The sequence below is a fragment of the Miniopterus natalensis genome, chromosome 12 (genome assembly GCF_054644295.1).
Source record: "Miniopterus natalensis isolate mMinNat1 chromosome 12, mMinNat1.hap1, whole genome shotgun sequence".
Classification (NCBI taxonomy): Eukaryota; Metazoa; Chordata; class Mammalia; order Chiroptera; family Miniopteridae; genus Miniopterus; species Miniopterus natalensis.
In genome coordinates, this window is record NC_142092.1 from 40,128,748 (window position 1) to 40,155,952 (window position 27,205).

Below are 27,205 nucleotides of genomic sequence, written 5' to 3' on the forward strand. Positions count from 1 at the left end.
AATATATCTTTATTGATTTCAGAGAGAAGAAAGGAGAGGGAGAGAGAGATAGAAACATCAATGATGAGTGAGTCATTGATCGGCTGCCTCCTGCACACCCCCGACTGGGGATCAAGCCCGCAACCCGGGCATGTGCCCTGACTGGAAATCGAACCCTGATCACCTGGGTCCCAGGTCGACGCTCAACCGCTGAGCCATGCCCTGTCGGGCTACCTTATTTTTAAAGGACTAAAAACAAAATTGTTCCAAAGTGAACTGTCATTTTTCTAAAGGAGGCTCCAGGGTTGTATGCTTGTGGGAGGCCACGTAAAAACCTGTGCCTGTTTCCTCACATCTACCAGCCAGGATGCCCTCCGCTCTCCTGGGAAACACTAAGACAAACCAAAAATCCCACTGGATCATTGTGAAATCGAAGGCAAACCATAAATGCCCTAACAAGAGCAGCGGTGCGATGGCTTCTGACTTCCTATATCTATTTGCATAATTTGGCGAGCCAGGTCAGACTTGCTGACCGAAGATAGAGCCGGGCCCTTTCCCCTGCTAGGTTGAACATTTGCTGGAGCAAGTTCACAGAAGATTAATGGTACATCCCTGCTCCTACTGGGACAGAAAGTCTCTCCTGTTACATTTTGGAATACTTTTGTTTTTAGTTTGGTAAATAGCTGATGGCAGTGACCACAGATAATCAATTTCCAGGACACAAAGGAATCTGGATAATGAAGCTGATGGAAGCTCACACTTAGGTTTTAAGAACAAGGTTCATAAAATAATTAGTGCTTAGGTCAAATAATTAGCAAGTCTTTCGGGGTGACCCAAATTGCAGTAGGTGTAGGCTAACATGCTTTCACGTTTCTTTGACTCCAGAATGTTGAAGCACACCAGCATGTTGCAAAACGATGCACACTCGTTCCGCTTAGTTGCGGAACAATTGTTCGATTGTTCAGAACAATGTCTGTGATAGGATCTCCAAGGAAGCAGCTAGAGTCTGTACAGGCTCATTTCAAAAAAAGACACACAAAGAAGGATACACACAACACAAACTGTAAGGAAATGAAATGCAAACTTAATAAAATATACGACAGTGAGATCATGTCAATAGGAACTTTTCTAGTTTGCCTGTAGTAGTCTATGGCTTAGCTAAAGAAAACGAAATCCGCTTCTTAAAATGATTTATCATAAAAATGCTACACATATTTGTTTTCTCAGCGTTCAAAAGTTAAGAATGGCCCTTATTTCAAGTACTCATTCTCTACTACCCAGAAATAAAATTTGATCAGATATGAAGGATGAGGAATACAAAAGTTCCTCATTCATTTAAAACGGAACTCTGACTAATAATGAGTTGTCAGCCCTGGCTGGGGTGGCTCAGTGGTTAGAGCGTCAGTGTTGGACTGTGCGCTGAAGGGGCTCAGGTTTGATGCTGGTCAAGGGCATGTACCTGGGTTGCAGGTTCGATCCCCGGCCACAGTAGGGGTGCATGCGGGAGGCAACCAATCCATGTGTCTCTCACAGCGGTATCTCTCCCCGCCCCCCCCCCCAACACACACACCTCCTTTCTACTCTCTCTGAAAATCAAGATTAAAAATATCCTTGGGTGAGAATTTAAAAAATAATAATAATGAGTTATCAGATATATTTACAACATTCATAACAGTACTATTAGTGAGAATTTTATGATCATCTGTATTGCTATTATAACAATATCTACATTGACAAGTATAAAATCACTTCTATAGTTATTACTATTGTTATAATAACCTAATTAAAATCCAGGCTGGGCTACCTTTCTGGAGGCAGCCCTGCTCAGGTGTCTGCTGCGCGGCTGGGCTCGGGTATCTGCCTGGTGATGAAGCTCCCCAGGTGATTTCAGACCTTACCAATATCTGAGAACCACCGCCTCAAGCTCAGGGGAAATCTTTATAGACACGAAATGAAAAGATAAACCACCAAAAGTCCTCTTTAGAATAAGCAGTGTGACCATACTATTTTACATGTGTCAGAAAACTGTGTGAGGTAACTACACAGGGCCACTGGGTATAGACTTGCTTATGTCACCAAAGGTTGATGGTGTAACTTGGAGAGATTTTAAATTGAATGCTTCAGATGTGAATGTCATTCAGTACCCTTTTTGAATTCATAAGATTTCTGTCCAAATGATATTTGAAAGAGTCCTCATCATAGGTACTATTACTCTTGTCCATGCTAAACAAGCCATATGTGAGAATGAGCACAACATGCCAGCCAGGGATTAAACGCCTATTTGGCCTAGAGCTTGCTGGCACCTACAGTGACATTTCTTCTTCATCACAACTCACTTTTTAAATGAAATAAACAATGCAAGTAATCATATCTGACATATAATTAATATCTCCAAAAAGTTATAACAGCCTCAGCTTAATAACTTTAAAAATGTCCCAATCTCTGGAATAAATCTAGATCAGCTATGGTCAAACAATTATAAAAAGAACATCATTAAATTTTTTTTAAAAAAGTAAGCTGATGTATAACTTTCACCTATTAAATTGAAAAGGCTTAAAACATTAATAAAACAAAGTTGGCAAGGATATGCTAAAAACAGGCCTACTCAGACCCTACACTGTAATATGGTATGATCTTTTAGGAAGGCAAGTTAGCAATCTTTATCAAAAGCCTTAAAAGTATGTGTACATCTTGACCCAGCAATTCCATTTCTAGCAATTTATCCTGTAAGGATGTTCATTACAGTACGAGTGAGAAAGCACATCAGAAAAAAAAGTATTTGTGGTATAGATCCAATAAAAACAATATGTATTTATTATATAAAGGTCCACACTCCCTTATCTATAATCTAAAATCACAAAAGTTCCAAGAACTGAAAGATTTTTCTTTGGAATTCATTTAATTTCATTTATTGTCATTGATGACCTGCTGCAAGGCTATTTACAGTCTTTTATTCCACTAATTGCAAATATTAATATATTTTGCTGCTGAAATGTCAACAGTGAATCTATATTTATGTGTACATAGTTAAATCTTAGTGTGTTTATATATCATAATGTTCACAGTGGCTTTCTCACATGGTAAAATTACAAGTGATTTTTACTTTCCTCCTTTGCTTTTATATGTTGTCTGGATTTTGTTTTTACGATGAGCACGTTTGTCTTTAGAGTAGCCTGGATCAAGACCCAATGGCAGGTCAAGAGTGCAGAAGCAGCTCAGACACCTCCCCTGGCTCCCATGAAAGATCATTCCACAGGCAACTCTGGGAAGACAGACAGACACCCAACAGTGCCAGACGCATCACTACGTGCACCACCCAGAACGCAGCCAAGAGGACAAAGGGCAATTTCAAAAAGGAAGCGAGACTGTGTACGCTTCCATGTAGAAATCTTTGTCTCGACTGCAGATTAAACACTCAACCAATTTTTTTGAGTAAATCTTCCCCCTCCAGTAAGACTGCAAGTCCCTATAAACAAAGCACGCGTCTTAAACTTCCTCTAGCCCAAAGAGAAATGAACAATGCTTAGGTGTGTTGTTGTTTTTTAATTTAACTAGACATTAAACAAATAATCATGTTATGAATCAAAAATAAAAAGAAGAAATAAAAAAGTATAGTTAGGTAGCAGAAGTCGAATGATTGTTAAAAATTAAAGAGTATAAAAGGCTCACCACAATAGTAGTATCACACAATCAGCTCTCTGGTTATATTTCCATTCGTTCGTTCTACCGTATCTACTGCACCCAACTGTGGATCAGGCCCTGTGCTGGGTACAAGGGGCAGCGCAGTCACAGAGCAGTCTTGCCTCAGGCCCTGGCTGAAGTGGTGGGAAACAGCCGGAGTGGCCACACAGAACTACACATACTCTTTCTCAGAAGGAAACTAAATAGTATGTGTCCTGGTGCCAAAGTTGTTTATGGAGTCAAGTACATAAGTTGCCTTTTGGGAATTATTAAACCCAACTCTGGTTTAAATCCAGCTCCATAAACTTACAAATTGACTGATTTGGGAAACACATTTTAAACATTTTTCATCTGTAAAACTAGAATGCTACTACCTACACCTTCTACTTTTGAGCATATTAAATACCTGACATTGTACCAGGCTCAGAAGCACTGGGCAAGTTATTTCTCTCCCCTTTCCTACCCCTCCGCTTCCCTTTTCCTCATTGGCTGCCCCCTCTAAGCTGCAAACAGCCTGGAGTCCAGATACCAAGATACCTTGACTATCAGGGAATTATCGGTGCCCCTTGTTCTCAGGAGTAACAAGGACCCAGGAACCCCTTCACTTACATTCCTCACAATCACTTAAATGCTAGACCAGCTATCCTAGGTCCTATCCGAGGCCAGGCCACTGCTTTCAGGACACCACTGGTGTATCTGATAATCGGAAACCATTTCTCATGCTGGAGTCATAGCCTCTTCAATACCTTTAAACAATCAACAGCTTCTCCTTAGCACATTCTGCACTTTACCGAAAGGCCCACACATTTCTCCCAGCCCAGCTCTTTCTGGGAAGAATTCAACCACCACCACTTAGTGGGTGCTTACTATACCGATGTTATCACCCTAAAAGTTTTAGATCTTCTCCCTATCTTCTCCCATTAGTGCCCACATCAACTACATGAAGAGGTACCATATGGCCCTGTGAAGGTCAAAGTTCCTACAACTCTGACAGCTCTGATAACACCAAATGTTCCATTATAACCTGGAATACAGGAGCAAGGTTATCTGCAGAATAATAGAATCCAAAGTACTTTAAAACCCAACTTTAGTGAGGGTTCGGCTGCAGTGTACTATAACCAAATAGCTACACATCTTTCTCCCCTTTGGCCATGGCACAACCTGTTACCAGACAGTAAAAACAGCTTAAAAAGGTCAAGAGAGTGAAGGCTAGGCTAGTTTTCAGAATGCACAAAAATAATCACCTGAATAACTGAACTCCTACCACAGACATGCCAGTGTCTACTCCTGTCACTACAGCCTTCCTTTTAGCTCAAAACCTTTAAGAGTTTGTACGACAGAGGATATGTGTATGCCGAAAGAAGCTTATAACCTACCAACCAATCTAATACCCTTGTTCATCTCAGCAGTGATACCAAGTTTCTTGATATATGTCAGTAATGCCGCTCTTCTAAGTCACTTCTCATTTTAAACAATACCATATTGTAAGAAAACTGCATAGTTGCCTTACAGTGTAGTGGTGGCAACGAATTAAAGACATCGCCTTAGAAAATTTACTTTAAGAGACATAAAACCAGGAAAATGTATGTGTTCAAAGTATAAGTCTACAACATATCAGCCAAAATTAGTAATCACAGCTTTTAATGAAATACTTTTCTATACCATAAAAGATAGGCTTCCTTCTGTAACAGGACACAAAAATGTCATTCTTTTTTCAAGTACATTTGCTTGCTGGTATTTGTGTTTGCACACACGGGAAGTGCTCATGAAGATCATGAGTATGTTAACAATATACTACTTAAAAGCCCAGTTACGTAGCAAGTATGACTGGTTTAGGGCAAAACAATCCAGTGGAGAATAAGAGTCCGGTTCCTTAGCACAGTAAGATTCGAGGCTTTGATACACACATGGCTTAGATAAGCAGAACTGCCGTTTTGCCAAGTATTAAGCAAGCCCTACCGTAAATGTCTGTAAAAGCAAAAAGTGAGCTCGGAACTGTACTTCCTCAGTGGGGTGAGAAGGGAAAAGAAAAGTGCTAGCATTTCTCACCCTCCCTACATGGCTTCGGACTTCATCAGGCATTCACTTTCCTTGGTTCCAACAAATACACTCTGCCTCTCTAATTGAAAGTAGATGTTCTGGTTTAAAATTAAGGGGAAAATCATGCATTACTTGGTTGAAAAGAAAAAAGAAAGCATTTGTGTGATGCTTTGCCAGGAGTTAACTAAGAACAGCCAAATGACCAGATTCACAACTTCCTACTAAAATGTGTTAAACTATGCCACATGTATTTTATATGGTGGCTGTCAGTCCTGGACATCCAAGGTCTGAGCAGCTGAAAGGGATTTAGAGGGAAATTGCCTAAGCAGCGTTCTTCGTGTGTTTGGACAAATCAGTAATGTTCCTTAGAGCACTTTTTAAAAAACAGCCAAATTGGTTTATGTTGACTAGCACATGAGAGATACTTTCGTTCATTTGTTTAACAAACAGAGTGGAACCATGTGCCAAATATTGTGCTAATTTAAATAATTAAAGCCCTATCTCTGCCCTCAAGTGTGAATTTTCTTCCTTTCATCCAATTTTAACCAATGTGGATTACTTGAAGGCAGACACATGGGATGAGTTACTTCCAGATGAGATGAGCTGCAAAGCAGACTGGGGAAGTAAGCTAGAGAAACATTATCTGAAGACAGTCGCTATACACGTACAATATGGAGAGGATGCTGGTCTTCCATCAGGCTCATCCCCACATATATAAATAATGTCCAAAGGTCATTTCTAATGCACAAATCAACAAACACACACAAGGTGCATAAATGTGTGTGTGTGTGTGTATACATATGTCTATAGTTCTGCCTGTGCTTAATATCCCTACTTCACCGAAATAAGTTGCTACCCAATATCCTCAGACAAAAATGAATAAAAAATTTACATAATAAGATTAAAATACTGTTAACCAAAGGGAAAAACCAGCTTGCATTACCTTCTTACCTGACTATAGCCCTCACATTGAGCCATCTATTTCCACAACAGCTGGAGACCACAAAACAAATAAAGAAAACCCAGGTGAGCCTGTTCAATCCTTCTACTATGCTTTGGATAGTGAAGATAGGAAATCAGAAGGGATTCTGGTGCCAAATCAGCCAGATTTGAGTGGTGCAGATAAATGTTGGCCTGAAAAGGGGTCAAGGGAAGAGAACTTGGTAGAACCCCATTGCACTCACAGTCCAGTTCCCACTCTTGTTAGAGAAAATGCTACTGTGAGAAGGAACATGATCCCACTAAATAACAACAAAGCCACACAGCAGCTCCATCACCCTTCATAAATGAAGTAATTGATAAAAAAAATGGCATGTTGTTAATCTAGGAAAAGTAGAAGTCCTTGTACTGAGCTTGGCAGCCAACATACACTGAATAAAGAAATAAACTAAGGCACCAAGGAAGGGAAGATGTTTGCATTATAGAGTACAATTATATTATTTGGATTCACCTTTGGAAATCTACCCATTAGTGAAGGACATGTTCTTCACTTTAATTTAAAGTGAATAAATTCAGTTCTTGTACAATCTTGAAGAAGAAATCTTGAAAACAACCAAAGCTGAATGACTTATGCTGTACAATATAAAATTCACTGCAAAGCTTAGTCATTAATAGAGTGTAGTATTGACACAAAGGTATACAAAATAGACCAATAGGTCAGAATAGAGAGTTGAGAAACAAATTCACACGTATATATTTATTTGATTCGTAACAAAGGTGACAGACACTGCATTGCACTGGGTAATGGATGGTCTTTTTGATAAATGAGTTGGTTTAATTAGATATCCATAAGGGAAAAAAGTGACCTGTCCCTCCACCTCACGCCACACTCTACAATTCATCTGAAGTGGATTTTAGATCTGAATGTAAAAAACAAAACAATCAAGAATTTAGAAGAAAAAACAGCAGATTATTTACATGACCTTAGAGTCAGCAAAGATTACTATAAATGGATATAAAAAGCACTAACCAGAAGGGTGACAAATGATGAACTGGATTTATTACAATTAAGAACTTATTTTCAATAAAAGAACCAAGAAGGGAGATCAGATCCCAATAAAGTCCTAAGAGAAGGGAGAAGAAAGTGGTAAACCAACCTCAGCAAAAAAAGGTGGTTGACAAATCAAGTCAGTCATAAAAAGTCTCTAGATTACTTTAGACTGTTCATTAGGAAAGAAAAAAAAAACTCTCAAAAATTTAAAAATCAGGAGTAAAAATTTCCTTATGACAAAGTGCAGATCGTCTTTGGTAGTCAGTAGCCAACAACGCAATTAAAATAACTATCATTAACAATACCCACAAAACCTGCACCTCATTTTTTTAATCAAATATATTGGGGTGATGCTGTTTCATAAAATTATATGGGTTTCAGGGGTACAATTCTATAATACATCACCTGTAATATTATATTGTCTGTCCACCACCTCAAGTCAAGTGTCCTTCCATCACCATTTATCACTTCCTTTACCCTCTCCTACCTCTCCCCAACCCCTTTCCCTCCGGTAATCACTATGTTGCATCTGATTTTGAACTTTAAACACTGTTTTAAAAAAAACCTACAGAGATGTAAATAATGTAATCACTATGGGATTTAGATACAAAGAAAGAAAAATCTCCACTGAGCTAGAGATCATTATCAAAATGAATCTGTTTATTGTCTTTTAAAAAAAAAATTATAAGTACTCTGGAATGCACAAAGTTCAAAAAAGGTAGAAGCTTTAAATTAGTATGAAATACCTTTAACAACAGCTTCATCTCTGTTAGAGATGTGGACTCAAAGAATCAGCATGTAAAAAATAGTGTTGGGAAAGGTTTCAGAGGTTGTCAAGTCCATCCTTTATCTTATTTCAGCAAAACTTCCTTAAAGAATTTCACATGTTAAAAATACATTCTATTTTTGAACACAGCCAGAAAAGGAGATTTCTCTACCTCCCTTGATATCCCATTTCAATGACTGTCACTCAGAGGAAAGTTTTCCTTAGAAACCTCCTAAATCTGGTCATGCTATTTAAATTATTTTCTGTTTGTTTTATTCTTAATAAAAATGAGAGTAGTAGTATTCATTTTCTCCAAGATGACAATTCATCTTATAATAACTTCCAAACTCCTTTTTTTAATCATTTGTAAAACATTTTCATATATGTTATCTATTTAACACTTGAAACAATCCTACTATTATCTGTTCCATTTTATATATGAGGAAGTTCAGGCTTAGAGAGTAAAGAAATTTAGATTTAGGAAGGAGATGTGACAATCCCAAGGTAACTCAGCTATTCAGTGCTTGGGCTCAAACTCAGCTACTTACTTCATATGTAACTGTTACTAAATCACTAACCCCTCAACCTCCTCCTGCTCCCCACCCTGAACAAGCCCAGAATAAGCAGTTGTACTTTGGGACAGGCTTAGCAAATGCTGAGCAAAACTGAAGGGTTTGCTTCTACAGAGAACCCCTGCCAATTTATTTTCTAAACTGACACTGATTTTGCAGTGGATAATTGTGATTTGTGCCAGCATCATTCCTCTTCTTCTACTAACTGAACCCACATTTCCCTCAGGGACTGTCCATCAAATTGCCCAGCCTTGTCCAGAGAGCTAGCACAGGATCCAGGCTAGGCCAATAGGGCAAGTTTTCCCCGGAATTTGTATCGTGAGTGGAGTGAAAGAAGACTGAAAACAGTCAGAGTTCATCGGTCTCACAGATGACTTCCTAGGACCTGCCCTGGTTTCCAAGAGCTAGTCCTTAAGCTTCTCGTCAACTCCGAGAATGGCCTCATAGTCCTACAAGCTCTTTTACTGCTTCAGTTAGCCAGTGTTGGCTTCTGTTGCTGAGCAGAGAACCTTGACTGATACAACTCTTCAGAGGAACAGATTAAAATACATAATGATTAACTTCTGTTTTTACTGTGTGCTTATTATATAGGTGAGAAATACTAAAATGAAATCAGGCTCTTGGCATTTTGTAAACTAAGAAAATGCCCTCATGGTGGAAAAAGAAGTACAGAAATTTCTTGTTCCGCTGATCAAGGCAGGAATAAGGTGGCAAGTTCTCGAGGATCTTGGCTACATTTATCTTTTGAAAAATGGCTTCTGAGGTCTTGGATTTCTCAGGAAGTTCAGAAAGTTCAGAAAGCTGTACCTGTGTTTAAAGAGGTACTTTCCCTGTGACAAGTCTTTCCCTAGGAGAGTTCACAGAGGACAACAGGTACCGTAGCAACCTGTCCTCCCGGCCTTTGCACCCAGGAGAAAAAGGAAACACAGTGTGGGGCCCGCACACTGCTGGCTGGGGAGTCAAAGGCAGTGCAGCCCAGGTGCTACAGGAGCCTTGGTCATCAGGACTAACAGTCTAAAAGTGGAAACCAGAGCAGAAAAGAAGGTGGCATTGCCTACCCAACATTAGCAGGGCTTCTTCAAGAAGCACTGCATCAGATTCTTTGCTCTTCCTGGGGTTGGCAAAGGGAGCCGAGGCCTGTCAATACTTCGAAATTGCATAAGAATACCTTGATTTCACAGTTCACAAAAAGTATGAGGCCGCGATAAAGAGATGATAGCAGGATCTGCACCTGGGAAAATCTGCTCAATGAACAGAAGCTCCTACAACATTTGTGGCATGTTGTGCAGGAGACAACGAATTATGAAACCACAAGCTTGCTTACTGTAAGGTAGTTTTAAATCTGACTGGGAAATTAAGGCACACGCCTGTGAAAAGGAGCGGGCCATGCAGGAAGAATGCCAGCGGCCAGGTATAGACAGGAAGTACACACAAAACAAGGGTCAGAGCCTTATGAGCTACTTACTTCCCCAAGTAGCTCTTTAAGACAGTCCTTAGCAGGTAAACATAGAAACTGCTTATCTCTTCCTTTTTACTAAGAGCTGACTTCAGCAGCAAAGCAAAAAATAATCAAAAGAGTACATCTATATAAGATAAGAAAACAAAAAATAACAGCAATGAAAACTCTCCCTTTTGGAAAGTAAGGAATGATGCAGTGATCTCATATTCCAGTGCCTTCCACAGAGTGTAACTTTTGGTTTGACTAAGGAACAAATATTTAATCCCTTTCAACATCAGCTATCAACATTTGTGTTTAGGGAAATGGCAAAGTACTATTAGGAAGAAACAAACCCTAGCTCACAATATAGTCTGAAGAAGTCCTCAAACTATTCTCTCCCGTTGGCTGAGTCCAAGCAGCTCACCTATAAACATTCATTGTTTGGCAAAGTCCAAGAACAGGATAGTAGATACACAACTCAGGAAAGAATGAATCTTTATTTTGGAATTTATTACAAGCCACTCCTGAACTGCTGATTCCTGGAACACTGAGTACGGTCTACAAAGTCATGCGATGCCATCTGGGATAGGGATTGTGGTCCGTCCGTCCGTGTGTCCCCCCCCCACCCCCCCCCCCACCCCCCCGGCTAAAAAGAGGGACTCTGGATTCAATACAGTAACACATAGGAGCAAGAGAAAATCCAATATTCTGGTGTGGCATTCCATAATTAAAACCATTTCCACAGCAAACAAAACTGCGAGTAGTTTTCCAGTTAAAAACAGGCCATATCATTTGTAAGTAATGCTTTGCCTTATAAAATACATGAACTCAGAAGCAAGTACAAAGTTAGGCTTGACAATCCTGGAAAGTGTTTTTATTTAATGCTACTACCACAGATTATGGCCAATGTAGGCATGTGGTGCAAAGGAGCTTTTAAAAAATGAAATGGTTATTTATTTTATATCTTTAGTGTCCCAAAATAATATAAATCACAATGCACTGCTTCCCAGTAATTGCTAATAAAATGCACACTAAATCCCTTAAACTATTTCTAAAATATAAAGCGTACTGCAACCAAAACCTTCTGTAGAAAATTCTAACCAAAACATAAAATATTATTAAATAAGTATCATAAACAGGAGAAAATAAAACTCGGATTTCTTTAGCCCGGATTCAAAACCTTTCGCAAGCACATCCTATACCATATTTTGGTTCTCATCTTCCAGTTCTCCTCTAGAAGAATTCTGCTCAGGGAAAACTGGCCAATTTATACCCACCTGCATGCACATTCCTTTTTCTGAACGTTTTCTTCAGCCATTCCTCCTCCCTAGTGGGCCCCTCCCTCAGCTCTTCCCTTGCCTCTTCCTGAATTGTAAATTTCTGCCCAGCTCTGATTAAACTTTTCTGCATCCCTGACAGCACACTGCATTTATTCTCTTACGTGGATAAACAATTTTGCCAGCTATTTGTTGATGTGAATAATCATCTCAGAAGGGGAGACTTCCAGCTGTTTAAGCTTACAAATGACTTACCTACTCATAAAACAAGGACTTTTTTGAGCCTCTACTATGTACAGGAACAATGTCAGGGACAATGAAGAACGTTAAGATAGAACTGGCATAACATTTACTTTCAAGGAGCTTAGCTGAGTCTAGGCAGGAAATCTGATCAATACCAAATCGTCATAATTAATACAAGCTGGACAATTATAAATACTCAACTACAGATTCTGCTAAGGGAGGGTGGGAGCACTTAGCACCCTGAGGGAGAGGAGAGGACTCCAGGAGGAGGCAGCAGTTGGGTGGAACAGGGAGGGGACGTGAATCCTGAGCGAGCACTAACAAAGCCAAGGCCTGGGCAGAGCTCAGGGAGTTAATGGGGAAGCATGGGGAACATGACGCATAAGAATATAGCTGTTGCAGTGAAATGGAGCAAATGTGAAAACAATTTATGCTATGACTTAAAGGGCCTTAAACATATTGAAGAATGTTTAATTCAGAGGTCAGCACACACTGATGTCACTTGTTTAGGAAGTGTGTTAAGTAACAAGAGACATGGGAAGCTTTCATTATGATTATGATATTTGAGAAATTATATTAATTATGTTATCTGAGCAAAATTAATTATGATATTTGAGAAAAATCATACTAACATAATTTTTCTGATGTTGATTTCTAACTGAATGGTATTCAACACAGTAAAGGCTACTTAACTGGAATTGATATAAAGAGCTCAAATAACATACACTGTTAAGTATTGTTCAATGTGTTATATGAAGAAGGCATAAATTCTACTCCATTTTCTACACCTACATGACTGAACAATAGATGGTCTTCACATGAAAATCTAACACCCAGGCAAGGTCCTGAATGATTCTCTGGAGCATCCAAGAAAGATGATTTTTGTTGGTAAAATTTAGGGAGACTATGGTAAGGTGTAAATTGGCAACATGTGTCTGCCGCCACACACACACACATCAATCACACCACACATGTGGTAACTCAGCCAAAATTCATCAGGTTATCCTATTATTGATCAATTGCAGTTTGGAAAAGTCAATGGCATTAAAAAAAAAAAAAAATCCTTCAACAGAACTGTCTCACAACTGCAACAAAACAAGCATATTGCCTATTTCAGAAATTCATTACATGAGATTTCTTGGGGGGGGGGGGGGGGGGACACGACACGACATGGGACTCCTGATCTTTTTAAATTCAGGCTTAAATATCCAGGCAGTCTCATCTGGCTCAGATGCCACAGTCCCAAGCTCACCAATCTGTCCAGATCCTTTCCCTCTTCAGAAGCAGAAAGGATTATTTGTGGAGGGTCTCTCTGTTTGATATTTATGGAGACTCTCGTTGCCATCGAAAAAATAAGTGTGAAGATATCATTAGATAACAAACAGTCAGTTAATTTCAAGAAACCATCCAAGAAACAGAAATGCCTGATTTTAAGATGATCTATATAGTTAGAAACTTCTAGATGGTTACAGGAGTAAAGGTATAAAAAATTGCGTTATTTTGCTTGTAATTCATTTTTGTAAGTTGAATCTGTTTATGAGTCACACTGGGCAGGCCAACTCCTTGCAGTGACCTATAGATCCTGGTATATGGAAATGACTTCAAGAGTAAATTATCTAGAATCCTGAGAGAATGGAAGTTCTGACTGAAGACTCAAAAATAACTGTAGGTGCAAATGTGGTGTTTTGTCAACAAGAGGTGAGATTTTACCAGCTTACTACAAAACCAGCGCCTATCGGCCCCGAGGAATGAGACTGCACAACTGAGTACGTCAGTGGAAGCACCGACTGATTCACAGAACGGAAGAAAACAGACTGCAGGGACATTTCTACAAATTCCGAATAGATTTCCCTTCCCTCCGGCTGGGGGCCTCTGCACAGATGTCACTCATTGGTGTAACTGCAGTCGTCGCCTATGAGCTTCCCACAGGGAAACTGCAGATCACTCACACCCGGAGCCACCAGCACTCGCACCAACCTTGTCTGGAATCACATATCTATAGTATCAGGAGGGTGAGCAATGACAGCATTTGCTTTCACCAAAATATAAGCCTGGTTTTCTATTTCAACTAAAAGATAATGCCGGATATTGGAAAAGTTTGCTTGTTTTCTAAAAAGTCGAAAATTTCTGTTTTTCCCCCCTAACCCTTCGTCAAATGATTTTAGAAGTTTCCATGACTTTAACACAGTTGCAGAGGAATATGTCTGAAAGGTTATTGGAAGTGACAGATGGACGGATCTATTCTGAAATAAAATTAAGCCTGTGGTACTACTGAAAGGAAGTCACAAAATCCAAAATTAAACTGGACAGAATGGTCTTGAGCTATTTTCATTCTTTTTTCAAGGAAGCACAAAGAGTGGGAGATTGAAGCAAGGCACTGCCCCTACTATGAATTCTCTCACGTTGGTCAGTGTCTTGAACTTACAAACTGTCTTGTTAATGGAATGTGTGCCCCTAAATTTTAAACCTTCATACATTTATCGTCGAACGTCCAAATGTCTTTCATCGATATCACTAAGAACACAACTCTAAATTTTATAGATGTGACTTTAAAGGTTTAAGAAAATACATTTAAAAACAACTTAGGGAACCATTAAAAGTCCCATTAAGGATGAGATGAAAAATGTACATTTCGAAATCCCACTAGGCACCCCAGATGCTGGTCCCATGAGCAGCGACGCCTACCTTATTGTGCTCGTACTTGTAGGGGATCTTGAGCGTGTCCATGGCTCTGATCATAGCCTGCATGGCCGTGAAGATGTTCTGATACACCAGCTTGGTGAAGCCCCTTTTGTCTTCATCGGAGTATCCGGACCCGTGGATGATTCTCATCTGCTTGATGAACGTACTCTTGCCACTCTCTCCAGTCCCTGAAAGACAGACAGCAGAAGCTCATCAGACCATGACACCTTCCCACAGCCTCCCAGAAACTAAACTAGAAACAGTGGCTTAGACTTGACATTCCCCAACCGCCTGCTCAGAGGGCTATCACAGGAGAGCAGACGGGCATTGCCAGGGGTGAACACGCCACTCATGGTGAACACTTGGCAAAATTAAGACAATGAGAGACCACTTCAGAGGCAGAGGAGCTTAAAAAAAACAAAGCTGTCACCCCTTTGGAAGCCACTCAGCACATATTTTGATAGTGATTTATAACATGTATCTTCTAAGAAACAATGAAAACAGCATCTTTTAAACAGAATAAATACTTGATAAAGTTCTTCCCTGGGGAACAGCTGAACCGCTTCCAGGAGGCTGGTTGTGCAGCCAGGATTTGGGTCTGGAAATGACAATGTGCTTACACAAATGTTGTTCAGAGAGTGATAAGAGAAAATGCCTGACCGTTTCTAGACACCTCTTATTTTAAAATGGGGTATACAGAGAGCACAGTAAACAGATAAAAATGAAGATTTTTCTGGACAGCAACTGTACTGATTTCTAGGGGGGTTGGTTGACTGAGTATAATGCCAACCATGAATACTGGGGGGGGGGGGGGGGGAGTATCTAAAAAGTAGCATCTCTAATAGAAATAAAGCTATGAAGTTGTTTCTCATCAATCAACAATTTCTAGAAAGAAACTGGTACCTTTACTTTCCCCAGCAATACAATGTATATAGGGGGGTAAGTCTAGATTGCTTCTTTGTGTGTGATCCCCATTGCAGAGACCTGCTCTGAGAGCCCAACTATAGACATAACCATGAAATCAGAATCTCTGCCAGTGTTTTCCACAATAACAAGAAGAAATCTTAATGTTTGAGGTTAATGGTGTGAGAAAAGGAAAGGGAATCAGGCAACAGGGCCTCTTTCTCCTGGCTATCCAAGAAGCTTCTGCATACTCATCCCCCAAAATAAAACATTAAAAATGAGAACGCGGGAGGTGAAGTATACACTACACTACACTGGCTAGCGTTTCGGTTAAGTCATGCAAGGCAGTCTACACCTGGCAACTCTGGAGCTAGTCGCTAAGTCCCTGCCATCACACTAATGCAGGCTCCCAGGAATGTGGGATAGGTAAATGAATGGGAAGGAATTAAGAGTTAAGAAAAAAAAGAATCCAAAACTCAACTCCAGAGTAAGATCTTTCCCTGTTGCCCCAGATAAGGCCTGAGTCCGTCTCTCCATCTTCTTGTCTTGCTCGGTGGCCCAGGAGGCCGACCGGCAAGGATTTTCTAACATCTCTCTTGTCCTCAGTCTTCCACTTGGATTTTTAGTCTGTGAGAGGCACCGGGAGGAGACCACAGAGCAGCAGAATTGGGATGGGATATTTATTCCCCCAGCTCCCTCCCTACAAGAGCACCACAGATTTGCTGTGTCCCCTCCCAGAGGCCATGGCCCCAGCTGGGTGGCCCTCTACGTTCCTGTAGTGACACCCTCCCCTTGCCCAGCTGCTGTGGGGCCCCGGTTACTGCACCAGCCCTCACTGGTTACCTACACCAGGCCCACACCTTTGTACGGAGTCCCTGGATAACAAACTCAGCCACCCAGCTGGAGCAGCCCTATGTTTTCTGCTAGGACCTGAGTGTACAACACCAAAAGGAAAGACGAGGCAGCTGAATAAGATGAAGGAACGGGAAGGCGAGGCAGTGGAGGGTACCCTCTTCTTCCTCTGCCCTTTCTTTATAAATCTTACTTACAAAGCACCTGCTTCTAGTCCCTAATTCACACTCTTAACTCTCTTCTGAAGGCCAATCACGATGAAGAAATGATAGAGCCCAAACCAGAATCCAGGCTCCTGAATCTCCCCCAAAGTACCAATAAATCCAGCACCTGTCCCCCAAAACATGCATATGTACCCCTCCTCTGTCCCCCACTATGTCTAAGTCCAACCTCCAATACAGACAGGAGAAATTGTGGTCTCCACCTCCTGGATATCCCCTCTCTTGTAAAGGAAACCAAAAGAAACCTGTGTTCAATCCTTCATGCTTTGCCAAGCGCTCTGAAACACAGTCATCTCATCCTCTCGAAAATCTGTGAGGGAGATGTGTTTACCACCCCAGCAAAAGAAAAGGCCTCGGAGAGGTGGGCGGCACGGCCAGCAGCAGCCAGCAGCAGGGCGCAAGCCCGGGCTTCAGCTGCACAGTTGGCTTTGTCCCCACAGCTGCCCCTTGAACAACATAGTTGTGAACGGCACAGATCCACTTATAACGGAGCAGTTCAAACCCCCATCGTTCAAGGGTCACCTCCTTGGTGGGGAGTCTGCTTATGCAGAGGGGAGGCTGTAGTTCTGCCTGGAAGGTCAGCACCCCTAACAGCCAACTTGTTCAAGGGCCGACTGTTCACAGCTGCCACAAATTCAGGATAATTAACTTCTACTGCCCACAGTCAAAAATGTCTCAGCCTGGCTTTGACCACAACCTATTTTTATCCATTTAACCTAATTTTGAATTTCTGAGTACTACTTTATGAATGGGGACCCATTTTGAATCTTAGAGCCATATTCCAATTGACTGGCCATCCCTCCCAGCTAAATTTCATTCATAAACTTAATGTTCACACTCTGATATAATTACGTAAATGCAGCAAATTCAAAGTGAAGCCAAAGCTTCATTTAGGAGAAAATCTGTGTGACACAAATGGTGGCAGAATGATAAAAGTAGTCAACTAAAATAGTATTCAACTAATACTGGACTTGACCTAAAAGAAAGTATATGAATTGAACTATCAACCAAGCAAAAAACTCAGCTTCTTTGTTCTGCAAAGAGTTTTGTCATGGAAACAAATGACCTGTTTCTAACAAATGTATAATCCAAAGAGCATGTACTTCTCCTATTTTTATAGCCTTATACAATATTCTCGGAGGACTGAAATGGACATTTTAACAATCTTCTCCGGATTAGTATAAAACAAATATTTGGTACAATAAAAAGCCCCAGCTATTCCCAAATTATATAAAATGATGTTATTTTCTAAGGCCACATGAAAGTATAATGAGAGACTTCACAATTCTTCAACTCCGAATGAAAGAAAGCAGACTTTTCCACCAGCAGACTGCTTCATGAATGCAGTGGTGGCTAATCTCTTTTCACAGCACAGGGCACAAATAACTCTTGACCTATTTAAAGAAATAGAAATCTACCGTTGCCAAAGCCACTTATAAAATAAAATCTAGCAAGGAGCCCTGACATAAAGTATGTGTGTTTGGGGGGAGGGGTCTCATTTTTGCTAATTTGAATATATCTCCCACCAGATTAATAACATGAATAAGCATATCAACACAGACAAGGGTGTGAGTCCCACAAAACTCCTGCATTTCTCCTTCAGTGGTCTCTGTATATATGGCTGAAGATTTTTCCCAGAAAAGTCATTTGTATCTTTGGCTTTTCTTGTCGCAGGTCATCAAAACACCCAGAAATGAGACTAAGAATCGAGCTATTTAAAAGGCCACTTCATTCAGCATGCAAAACTGGCTTTGAGGAACACTTAATTGTTTTTCTTCCCTACCCACTGGATCAAGAAACAGAGAGCAATCTCCAGTTCACTTCACATGTCCTTCCATCAGAATGCACATCAAATGTGAATTTAATATCCTACTGTGCAGTAAGTGCATCCCTTTGTAAACTGTGAGAATACAGCATACCAGTCGTACACACTCTCACACAATCTGATGCTTCCATTTTAGGTTTTGCCAAGATCTTTTCATCACAAGAGGCTTTCCACATACAGCCTTGGCCACAAATCCATACTTACTCCATGTATCCTGCTCATACTAAGCATTTCTAAAGTTTACACTGACTTCTGCCCATTTGCACAATGTAATCTGTAAATAGTTCTGTCCAGTTACTCTCTAAAGGCAGGACTGCTTTTCTCATTCCACACCCTATCTGAATAAGTTTTAAATTCAGTAATATATTGGCTTCTTAATGACAATGAATTATTATTTACTGCTGAAAGCTATCATTAGTTCCTTCTCTCACAGTTAAGTTGGCTTCTTGAACCCACACTTTTAGCAAAAGGGCTCTGAGACACAATCTATGTAGTATTGCTCAGTGCCCCAAACTGCTCTGAAGAATGCTGGTGTCCCCAATTTCCACACCAGGGTCCTGGAACACAATCACTAGACACTGCAGACAGGACCTTCAAGGGTCCTCATAGTCCATTCTCTTTATCCTGAAAGAAAGGTAGAAAATACACCTTCTCCGGGCGTCTTACAGGCCCAGAGAGACCCACACCATTGTCACTTTTTTTAGGCTCCCAAGAAAAAGAAAAAATGCCAAAACAGAGTTATAAAAACTGTGGTATTTAAAGTTGTACAATGAATATATTCATTTCATCCTGCCAGTGCCTCTGATGACTGTATTTGGAGATATTGTCAAACCCTCAGAAGTCTACATCTGAAGCCTTTAATTAATGTGAAGGCTCAGGCCAAATGGCCTTGCCCTGCCCTCTGGATTGGCCAGCACCCAGACAAAGAATGGCGATGGACAAACCCAAGTCTCATAGAGCACAATTATAATTCAAGTAACTGTACTTTTAAGGTTCACTACTTTAGGCCAAGAGACTAAAATACAGAATCTCAGCGCCACCAAAGCTGAACTTGGGCTTCTTCCACATACACTTGGATACAGTAGAACCAGAATTTTCAACAAAGACTTTTCAACCCACACCTGCAAAAAATTAACAGCACTGAGATAAAAATGATTTAGTAACACTGAGTCAAAATGCAATCCATGTGTTGTGCACATTCCAAGCTACATATTCTAAAATACATGTGTTCTGCCTTCTACATATTTTCTTCCAGTTAAACTGGAACCCTGAACCTCAAACTGAGTGGCTCTGAGTGGGAAGTCACCATAACTTCCTCTCTTTTAAAGACTGTCCTTTGAGGGCAAGGGTTGGGGATACCTACCCCTTTATTCCCAGCAAGGTCTGGCAGAAAGTAGTTTTTAAAAATAGCATAGAAACTAACTGAATTTAGTCTCACCAACTGTGCGTAGAAACTGCATAGATGGGTAAGTCAGTAGTTAAGTTGTTTTTAAGGGAATGAGAGATAAAATGCATTGAAAACGCACTTTGTTAAAAATATCTAGAAAATCATCTAATCCTGGACGTCTTGACATAGTAAAATCCTCCGGGGAAAGTACCTGATAGTGCTTCCAAGGTGCAAGATGATTTTCATGGAAAATCCATTTTACCAATGGAGTATCCATGGCAAATATCTGTGTATTAAAAACTAGCATTGGTTGGTTCTACAATCTTCTGAATTTACTAAAAACCACTAAAATACACACTTTTAAGTGGTGAATTTTATGGTATAATAATTATATCTCAACTTTTTTTAAAAAAAAGTAACAACTAACATCAGTATAGTTTGAAGAACAGAAAGTTTGCATAAATTTTCATGCTAAAACTTTCTCAGGGGGTGACTCTGAGCCAACCTGCCCAAGCTCCCTGCATCCTTTCCTTCTCGAGAGCGAATGTTCACTCTCCTCTCCTCTGGGTGTGTTTCAGAGAAGTCTGAGAAGTCCTGAAGTCACTTTCTTTACAAGGAGGGGGACTGACTTGTTCAGGATTCTGCTGGTTGACAACTAATTAGGAAGAAGATGGACTAGGCTCTACTAAGGTCTGTCCAGGGCTCCTAATCTTCCTCCCTCACAAACTTTCTTTTTATAAAACACTTTTCTAATTCGTCAGAGTTGTAAATATTTATTATAGAAAATTCAGAAAAACAGAAAAATTTTCAAAATTGCTGTAATTTAAACGTTTTGATATTTGTCTTTCCAGTCTCCTTTTCCAGGCAAATGTACTCTAAAATGGAAATAATGCTGTGTTGTTATTTTTCACTTAACATACTGTGATGATTTTTCCAACATACTAATTATTCTTCAGAAACAGTTAATGACTGACTGAAGGGCAATCATAAAAGGTGTGTGATTACTGAACAATTCCCCTGTCGAAACACATTTTGAGTATTTCTAAGTTTTCAATTTATAAAAAATGTTGTGATAAGCATCCCTGAAGAAAAATCTGTGTCTAAATTTCTACTTCCTTAGAAGGACATCATAGAAAGGCAATTAGGTGAATGAGTTACAAAGCTCTGATCAGATTCTTCTTTACCCCATTTTTTAAAACCAACACTACATTTTTTTAACACCTACAATTAATGAGACAAAAATAAATCTTTGTTTTAATTTACATCTTACTTATGAAGCTTGTTTCCAACTTAGTCATTTGTATTTCTTCTATGAACCTGCCTATTTTGTTAATTTAAGAACTCAGTGTCTTTTTATTGCCTTAGAACAATTGAGTTTTTAAAACAAAATCAATCCTGGGTTACAAATATTTCCTCAACTTGTCATTTATTGACAAAATGTGGTATATAAATTTATAATCTGTATTTAATTCATCTGTGCTTTCCTTTGTGATTTAATTGGTTTGTTTTTTAAAAATCCCATAGATGTATTTTATTCTAGCTCTTATGGCTTTATGTTTCACATTTAACTAATCTATATTTTTATGTGTGGTGTGCAGTGAGTTTTTTAAATAACCCAAACACATTTTTTCCAAAAATCGTTTTATACTTTAAAGCTATTCTGTCAAAAAATATATATTTCTAAATATAATGAAATGTTTGATCAAAACATGTGGTTTTTCCTGTCCCCTAATGTACTCCCAAATGGTGATCAATAAAGTATATGGAACATACCACCCTGGCCTGTGTGCTCCAGTGGTTAGAGCATCAGCCCTAGCACTGAAGGGTTCCAGGTTTGATACCTGGGTGGCAGGTTTGATCCCCAGCCCCAGTCGAGGCCTGTGCTGGAGACAGCCAATCAATGTGTGTCTCTCATGTCCATGTCTCTCCCCCGCCCCCCCCTCTAAAAATAAAAAAAAATATCCTCGGGTGAGAAGTAACAACAACAAAAATATGGAACATTCCAAGTCTCCAGAAGCAGCTCACTGACATTCCTTCTGTTCCCTCTTCCTCCACTTCCCTACCCAACTAGCAGATCAACCTTCCTTTGCTCATTGCACATTTAAAGGCCTCTCAAAAACGGCAGAGAAGATATGCCAGGATGTTGAAGATCCTATTCTCTCTGCCATTGTGTAGGTCTGTTTCTATCCATGTGACATATTCTGCATACGCTGCCTTTCCTGGTTCCATCTCCCTACAGCTCTGTGACCTTGGGTAACTTACCTGTCCTCTCAAAGCAATACTACTACCTACTTTACAGCTCTACTGTGAGTTTTCAGTGAGTTAATCAAGTCAAGCACAGTGTCTGGTACACACAGGTACTCAAATACTAGCTGTACCTTACAATGCAAAATCCAGTGGGAAAATGAGAGAACAGTCTGATACAGATAGGCCGGGGGGCAGGGCAAAAATGTAGTTATCAAGAGAAATCGTATTTTAATGCAGTATTTTTAAAAAATCAAAATTAATGCCAAAATAATCCATGATGAACAAAATATCTCAGTTTTGAATAAAGACAGGATCGCTAACAGTGCTTCCATTCTGGCCCTTGAGAAGCTGCATTAAATACTGTCTCCATGGCACGTACCTTACATTACCCTGGTCTCAGTCCTGACTCTAATTCTCCACTCACCAAAGTAGCCGAGACAATTATCTCCAGTATTTCAATACTTACAGCCACAGTGTTTGAAGATTTTTAGCTTAAATTGTTTATTCATAGTTTTATTGGGTATATGCTCCATGCCAGACATTCTTCTAGGCCAGTGATTTTCAACCTTTTTCATCTCCTGGCACACATGAACTAATTACAAAAATTCTGTGGCACACCAAAAAATATATTTTTTGCAGAGCTCACCAAAAAATGGTATAATTTGGATTAATTCATACCAGACAACTATTGTTGTATTGGCTGTTGTCATTTTTTATTTGACAATCTAAGGGAAAAGAGGTCAGTGCCCCTGACTCAATAGTTGGGTACTGCATGTTTTAAAAATTCTTGTGGGATACCAGTTAAAAATGCTGTTCTAGGCATAGGATACAGGACATGCAGTCTCCTTGCTTTCACAAAGGTAGCATTTAAGTATCAGAGGCAGATGACATGAGATAAATAGACAGATGAATAATAAAATATCAGAAGGAGATGAATGCTATGCATTAAAGTATAGAGGATAATGAGCTGCAGAGTGACATAGCAGCTACTTTAATTTGGGAAGCCAGGGAAAGCCTTTCTAAGGTGCATTTATGCTGATACCTGAATATTCAAAACCTAGCCACAATTAGAAGGAAATCGCATTCCAGGCAGCAAACAGCTGACACAGGTGGGAGCAAGCCTGGCTGGTACGCTGGAGGTACAAGAGGGCCAATGTGGCCAAGGCGGACCAGGTGGTGGTGAAACGGGGCAGGGAATAGTGCGGGAGCCTTAGCTCCAGAAGCAGAGGCTAAGTCACATGGGGTATAGTATTTCAGGAAAACAGTTTAAATTTTATTCTAAGTGCACTAAACAGCCTTGGAGAATTTCAATCAGGGAAATAAAATGGTTTGATTTACGCTAAGTAAAGAATGGATTGTTAAGGACAAACTAGTAGGGTAGTTCAGCAACCCAAGCAAAAGCTAATGGTAGTTTGGAACAGAATGATAGGAGACATGGTGGAAAGAAGTGGAATGATTCAGGATCCAGTCTGGCAATGGATGAGAAGAGGGTGGAAAGGGAGGAGATGAGAGAGGGATAACTCCTAGATTTTTGGTTTGAGTAGCTAGATGGATGGAGGTCCCAGATTCTTAGCAAAGCCTATAGATGAAAAGACTGGGCAGAGACAAGTTCATGCAGTTTACAATGCTTATTCATTCCAACCAGAGCCCCTTTTGTGCACCTACAAGGTCCACTGCATTGACGTGGTGGATATACATCCACATGAAATAGAAGATACGATCTGTGTCCTACATTCTCTAGGCCTCCAACAAAAGCAAGGACACAGCCATGAATGAAGTTCTTATGCTAATAGATGAGTCAGAGCAGACTGCAAAACTGGGGCTATAATTTCATTTCCTATGAAATACAGCTCCTTATGTATAAAAGGTATGAAACTGCTTAGCTCTTACACACACACACACCCCTAATTACCTATATTTTTAAATGATGATGTTTCTACATGCACACTTCCTTAAGAGAAAGCTGGGACTTGACTGAACATTATTTGGAATGCATAAAGATACCATAAAAATACCAAGTCATAATAATAATATTTTAAGAACCCTTCAGAATAAATATCCACCCACAGATTTTTTTAGCATTGATTATTTCACATAATAAAAAGCACGAATGTAAGCATTCCAGATTTTTCAGTTACACATCATCATAAGCTGCATACTTTACAAATGTGAGGGTGGGAAAGGAGAAGATACACTTTGGAAAGTACTCTGAAGGCCTCAGTAAACCAGTAAATACATCCTCAGGATAGAATGGCTTGTGGGGCCGGCCCTTCCTATGGGAAAGCAACAAATTAAACTTGTAGTAGAGGAAAGGCCCAGGGCGGATCTGAAATGCCATTTTCGACCTCATTTCGTGTTCATCAGGAGATGATCTATAGGCAGGTGTGTTGCATGGAAAGGGACATCAGATGTGAGGGACCCTCTAAATCCGGCCACACCAGGGACAGAGATGCACACATGGTCACCTGGCCTGAGAGCTGAAGATGAGGGAACTGACCTGGGCAACCTCAAGGGTCCCTGCTGCTTTGAGATTTTATGACTATTTTCCTTCTCTGTATGTTCTATGGCATTAAAAACCATTCACTGTCTCTCTCACGAGGCAGAAAAAAACACAAAACTTGACCTGTTATGTACTGGGTAGTCAAACACTACTTCAAATGAGTTGACTGAAAACTGTAGTAGTCTTCTTTCAAGGTTAATATGTCAAGATTTTTATTTTTTTTGCTTTTACTCATGTGGCTTCTTTACTTTCTGCCTCTAAAAATAATTATCCTTTGAGGTAGGGGAATTAAAGGTGCTGGAGGGAGGGAGCAAGTGCTGCTCCAGTTAAGAGAAGCTGTGATCTGGGCTGTCTCACAAAGTACATGGGTATCCAGACTGCAGAACACGGCACACTTTTTGAGTTAATATCACCCCAATATTTCAAATAATGATATGAGGAATACTAAGGAAGGGTTGTATGTGGTTCCGGGTCTGCTCAGTGAGCATAAAACTGTGACAGGATCTTGAAAAGGGACTGTGTCATGGAAAACAAGAGTTAGGGAATCTGCTCAGGTAGAGTGGTTATCAAAGTAGCAGGGACTCATAGAAGTTCACTGTTCCTGTCGTATCTGAGAGTTAATTAAAATGAAAACTAAACTTAGAGAAATGTTTCCCTTTTCTAAAAGGAAGGGAAAGAACACAATTAAAAAACAAACAAACATACAAGCAAGCCAAACCTATGCACTGTTCACATTTTTAAAATCCTCTCTTGGAAGGAAACGTGGATGTTGATCTAAAAACACAGTACCTGCTGAGGGTCTCATTATTGGCACGAGTACCACCCAGTGTGGATCTTAGAACTAATCATTTCCAAAAGGCTAATTTAGGGGGATTCGACAACTATACCACAGAGAGATGCATTAGGAAATCATTTGGGCTCTCAATTCCCCCAGAAGCATAAAACAAAAATAATTTCTAAGATTCAGCATTTTAAAAAAGCAGGAACATTTACCAATAGAGGGAGGAAGGAGCCCCTTTGTAGTCAATGCTCAGGGAACTCTGAGGATAGGGCCACGAAATGCCCTTGCTCTTTTAGATTTGAACTAGTCCAAAACTATCAATGATGCCCTTTGGGCGTTCACATGTGTTGTCCGAAGACACGGCAACATCTGGCACCCACCAATGGATGGACAATTCCCCAGTCCATTAAAGAGTTGTCCCCTGATTTGTTTCATTAATTTAAATTTTGCACTCTAATTTATTTTGCCTGATGGCCATATGTTTCTCCAGTGTTGGAGCCAGGGACAATAACAGACATGCAACAGAGTGGTAATGGAACAGATTCTCCCTTCTGCCTTTTGCCCTCTAGTTTTTTTAGAAATAGCAATGATCATCCAGAGTCTCAAAAAAAGGGCCTTTTTTCTTAATCTTAAGTAAGTTTCCCATGGAAAATATGCCTTCTTCCTGAAAGAATACAACATACTCTCTTTGCTCAAAAGGGTCACACCCAGAAACATATAACCAGCAGGGAGGAAGAAAGAAAGGACAGCCTTACAACCAGATTTGCTCCTTGAAGAAGTTAAAATAGAGAAAAGCACATTGGTGCATTTTATTAGTTTAGTAAGGCTTGCACATATGATGACTTCCTACCATTTGACTGATCAAAGGGGAAGTGAAACTAATTACCCTCTTAATTTAAATGGAGCCTCTTCTCTTACTACGCAATCCATGGAATTGTTCCAAGAAACAGAAATTACAGTTAAAGGGGAAGAGACTATTGGAATGGGTCTTGATTTTATGTGACATGACCCAACAAATGTCCAAATTACATTAGCATATACTCTGATGCAATTTCTTATAAAGTGACCTAATACATTAACATAGCATATGAACGAGGCTATGTAATAATAGTGGTTTGAGAAAAGACAAACCAGAAATCAACCATTATATGTGCAACATTTCTCTGAAACATTTCATCAGAGAAAATGTAGGTAAGTCATTAAGGCATCCAATGAAAGTTTGCATGACCTAGACAGTGCGTGCTTACCTGAACCATGAAGGAGTTGGCAGAAATTAAATCAACTAAATGCAAAATATTTTTTAAAATATTTTTAAAGAAATATTGAATCACTAAGCCTTGCTAACTGTAGTGATATTTCTAGGCATTTACAAAACTATACATGTAAACGTGTGTGTGCACACATGCACAGCTGAGGCAGGGCTTCAATTGCCTAATGCTGACACTAGAATAATTACTTTCATATACTGTTGTCTACCGACTGCTCTCCCATATATACTCACCAATGCCTCTTTTCAAAGGCCTGTTAATGCACTACACATTAAATACAATGACTTACAATATTCTAGATATTCCGCAAACTAAAGTTGAGAATATAAGCGAGGAAACTTCCCCCAATTAGGCATCTTCTTAATAAATATTATTGCTAAGGTGATTAAGCCATTACTAATTGCTTACATTGTACTGTAACAGAAATAGGAATTTTATAAAGTATAGGTAATATACTTTCTAATAACAGCTTTATTGAGACATAACTAATATACCCTACAATTCACCCAATGAAAATGTCCAATTCTATGGTCTTCAGTTTATTCATGTAACC

At 39.8% G+C, this 27,205-nt stretch overlaps 1 protein-coding gene across 1 annotated transcript in view; it reads right to left on the reverse strand.

The window, feature by feature from the left end:
• Positions 1 to 27,205, reverse strand: part of LOC107544926 (guanine nucleotide-binding protein G(q) subunit alpha) — a 245,076-nt gene that overhangs the window by 142,689 nt on the left and 75,182 nt on the right. Inside the window, exon 2 of the mRNA XM_087822712.1 lies at positions 14,672 to 14,856. Coding sequence (XP_087678838.1) covers positions 14,672 to 14,856 — 185 coding nt within the window. The remainder of the gene's footprint in view (positions 1 to 14,671; positions 14,857 to 27,205) is intronic.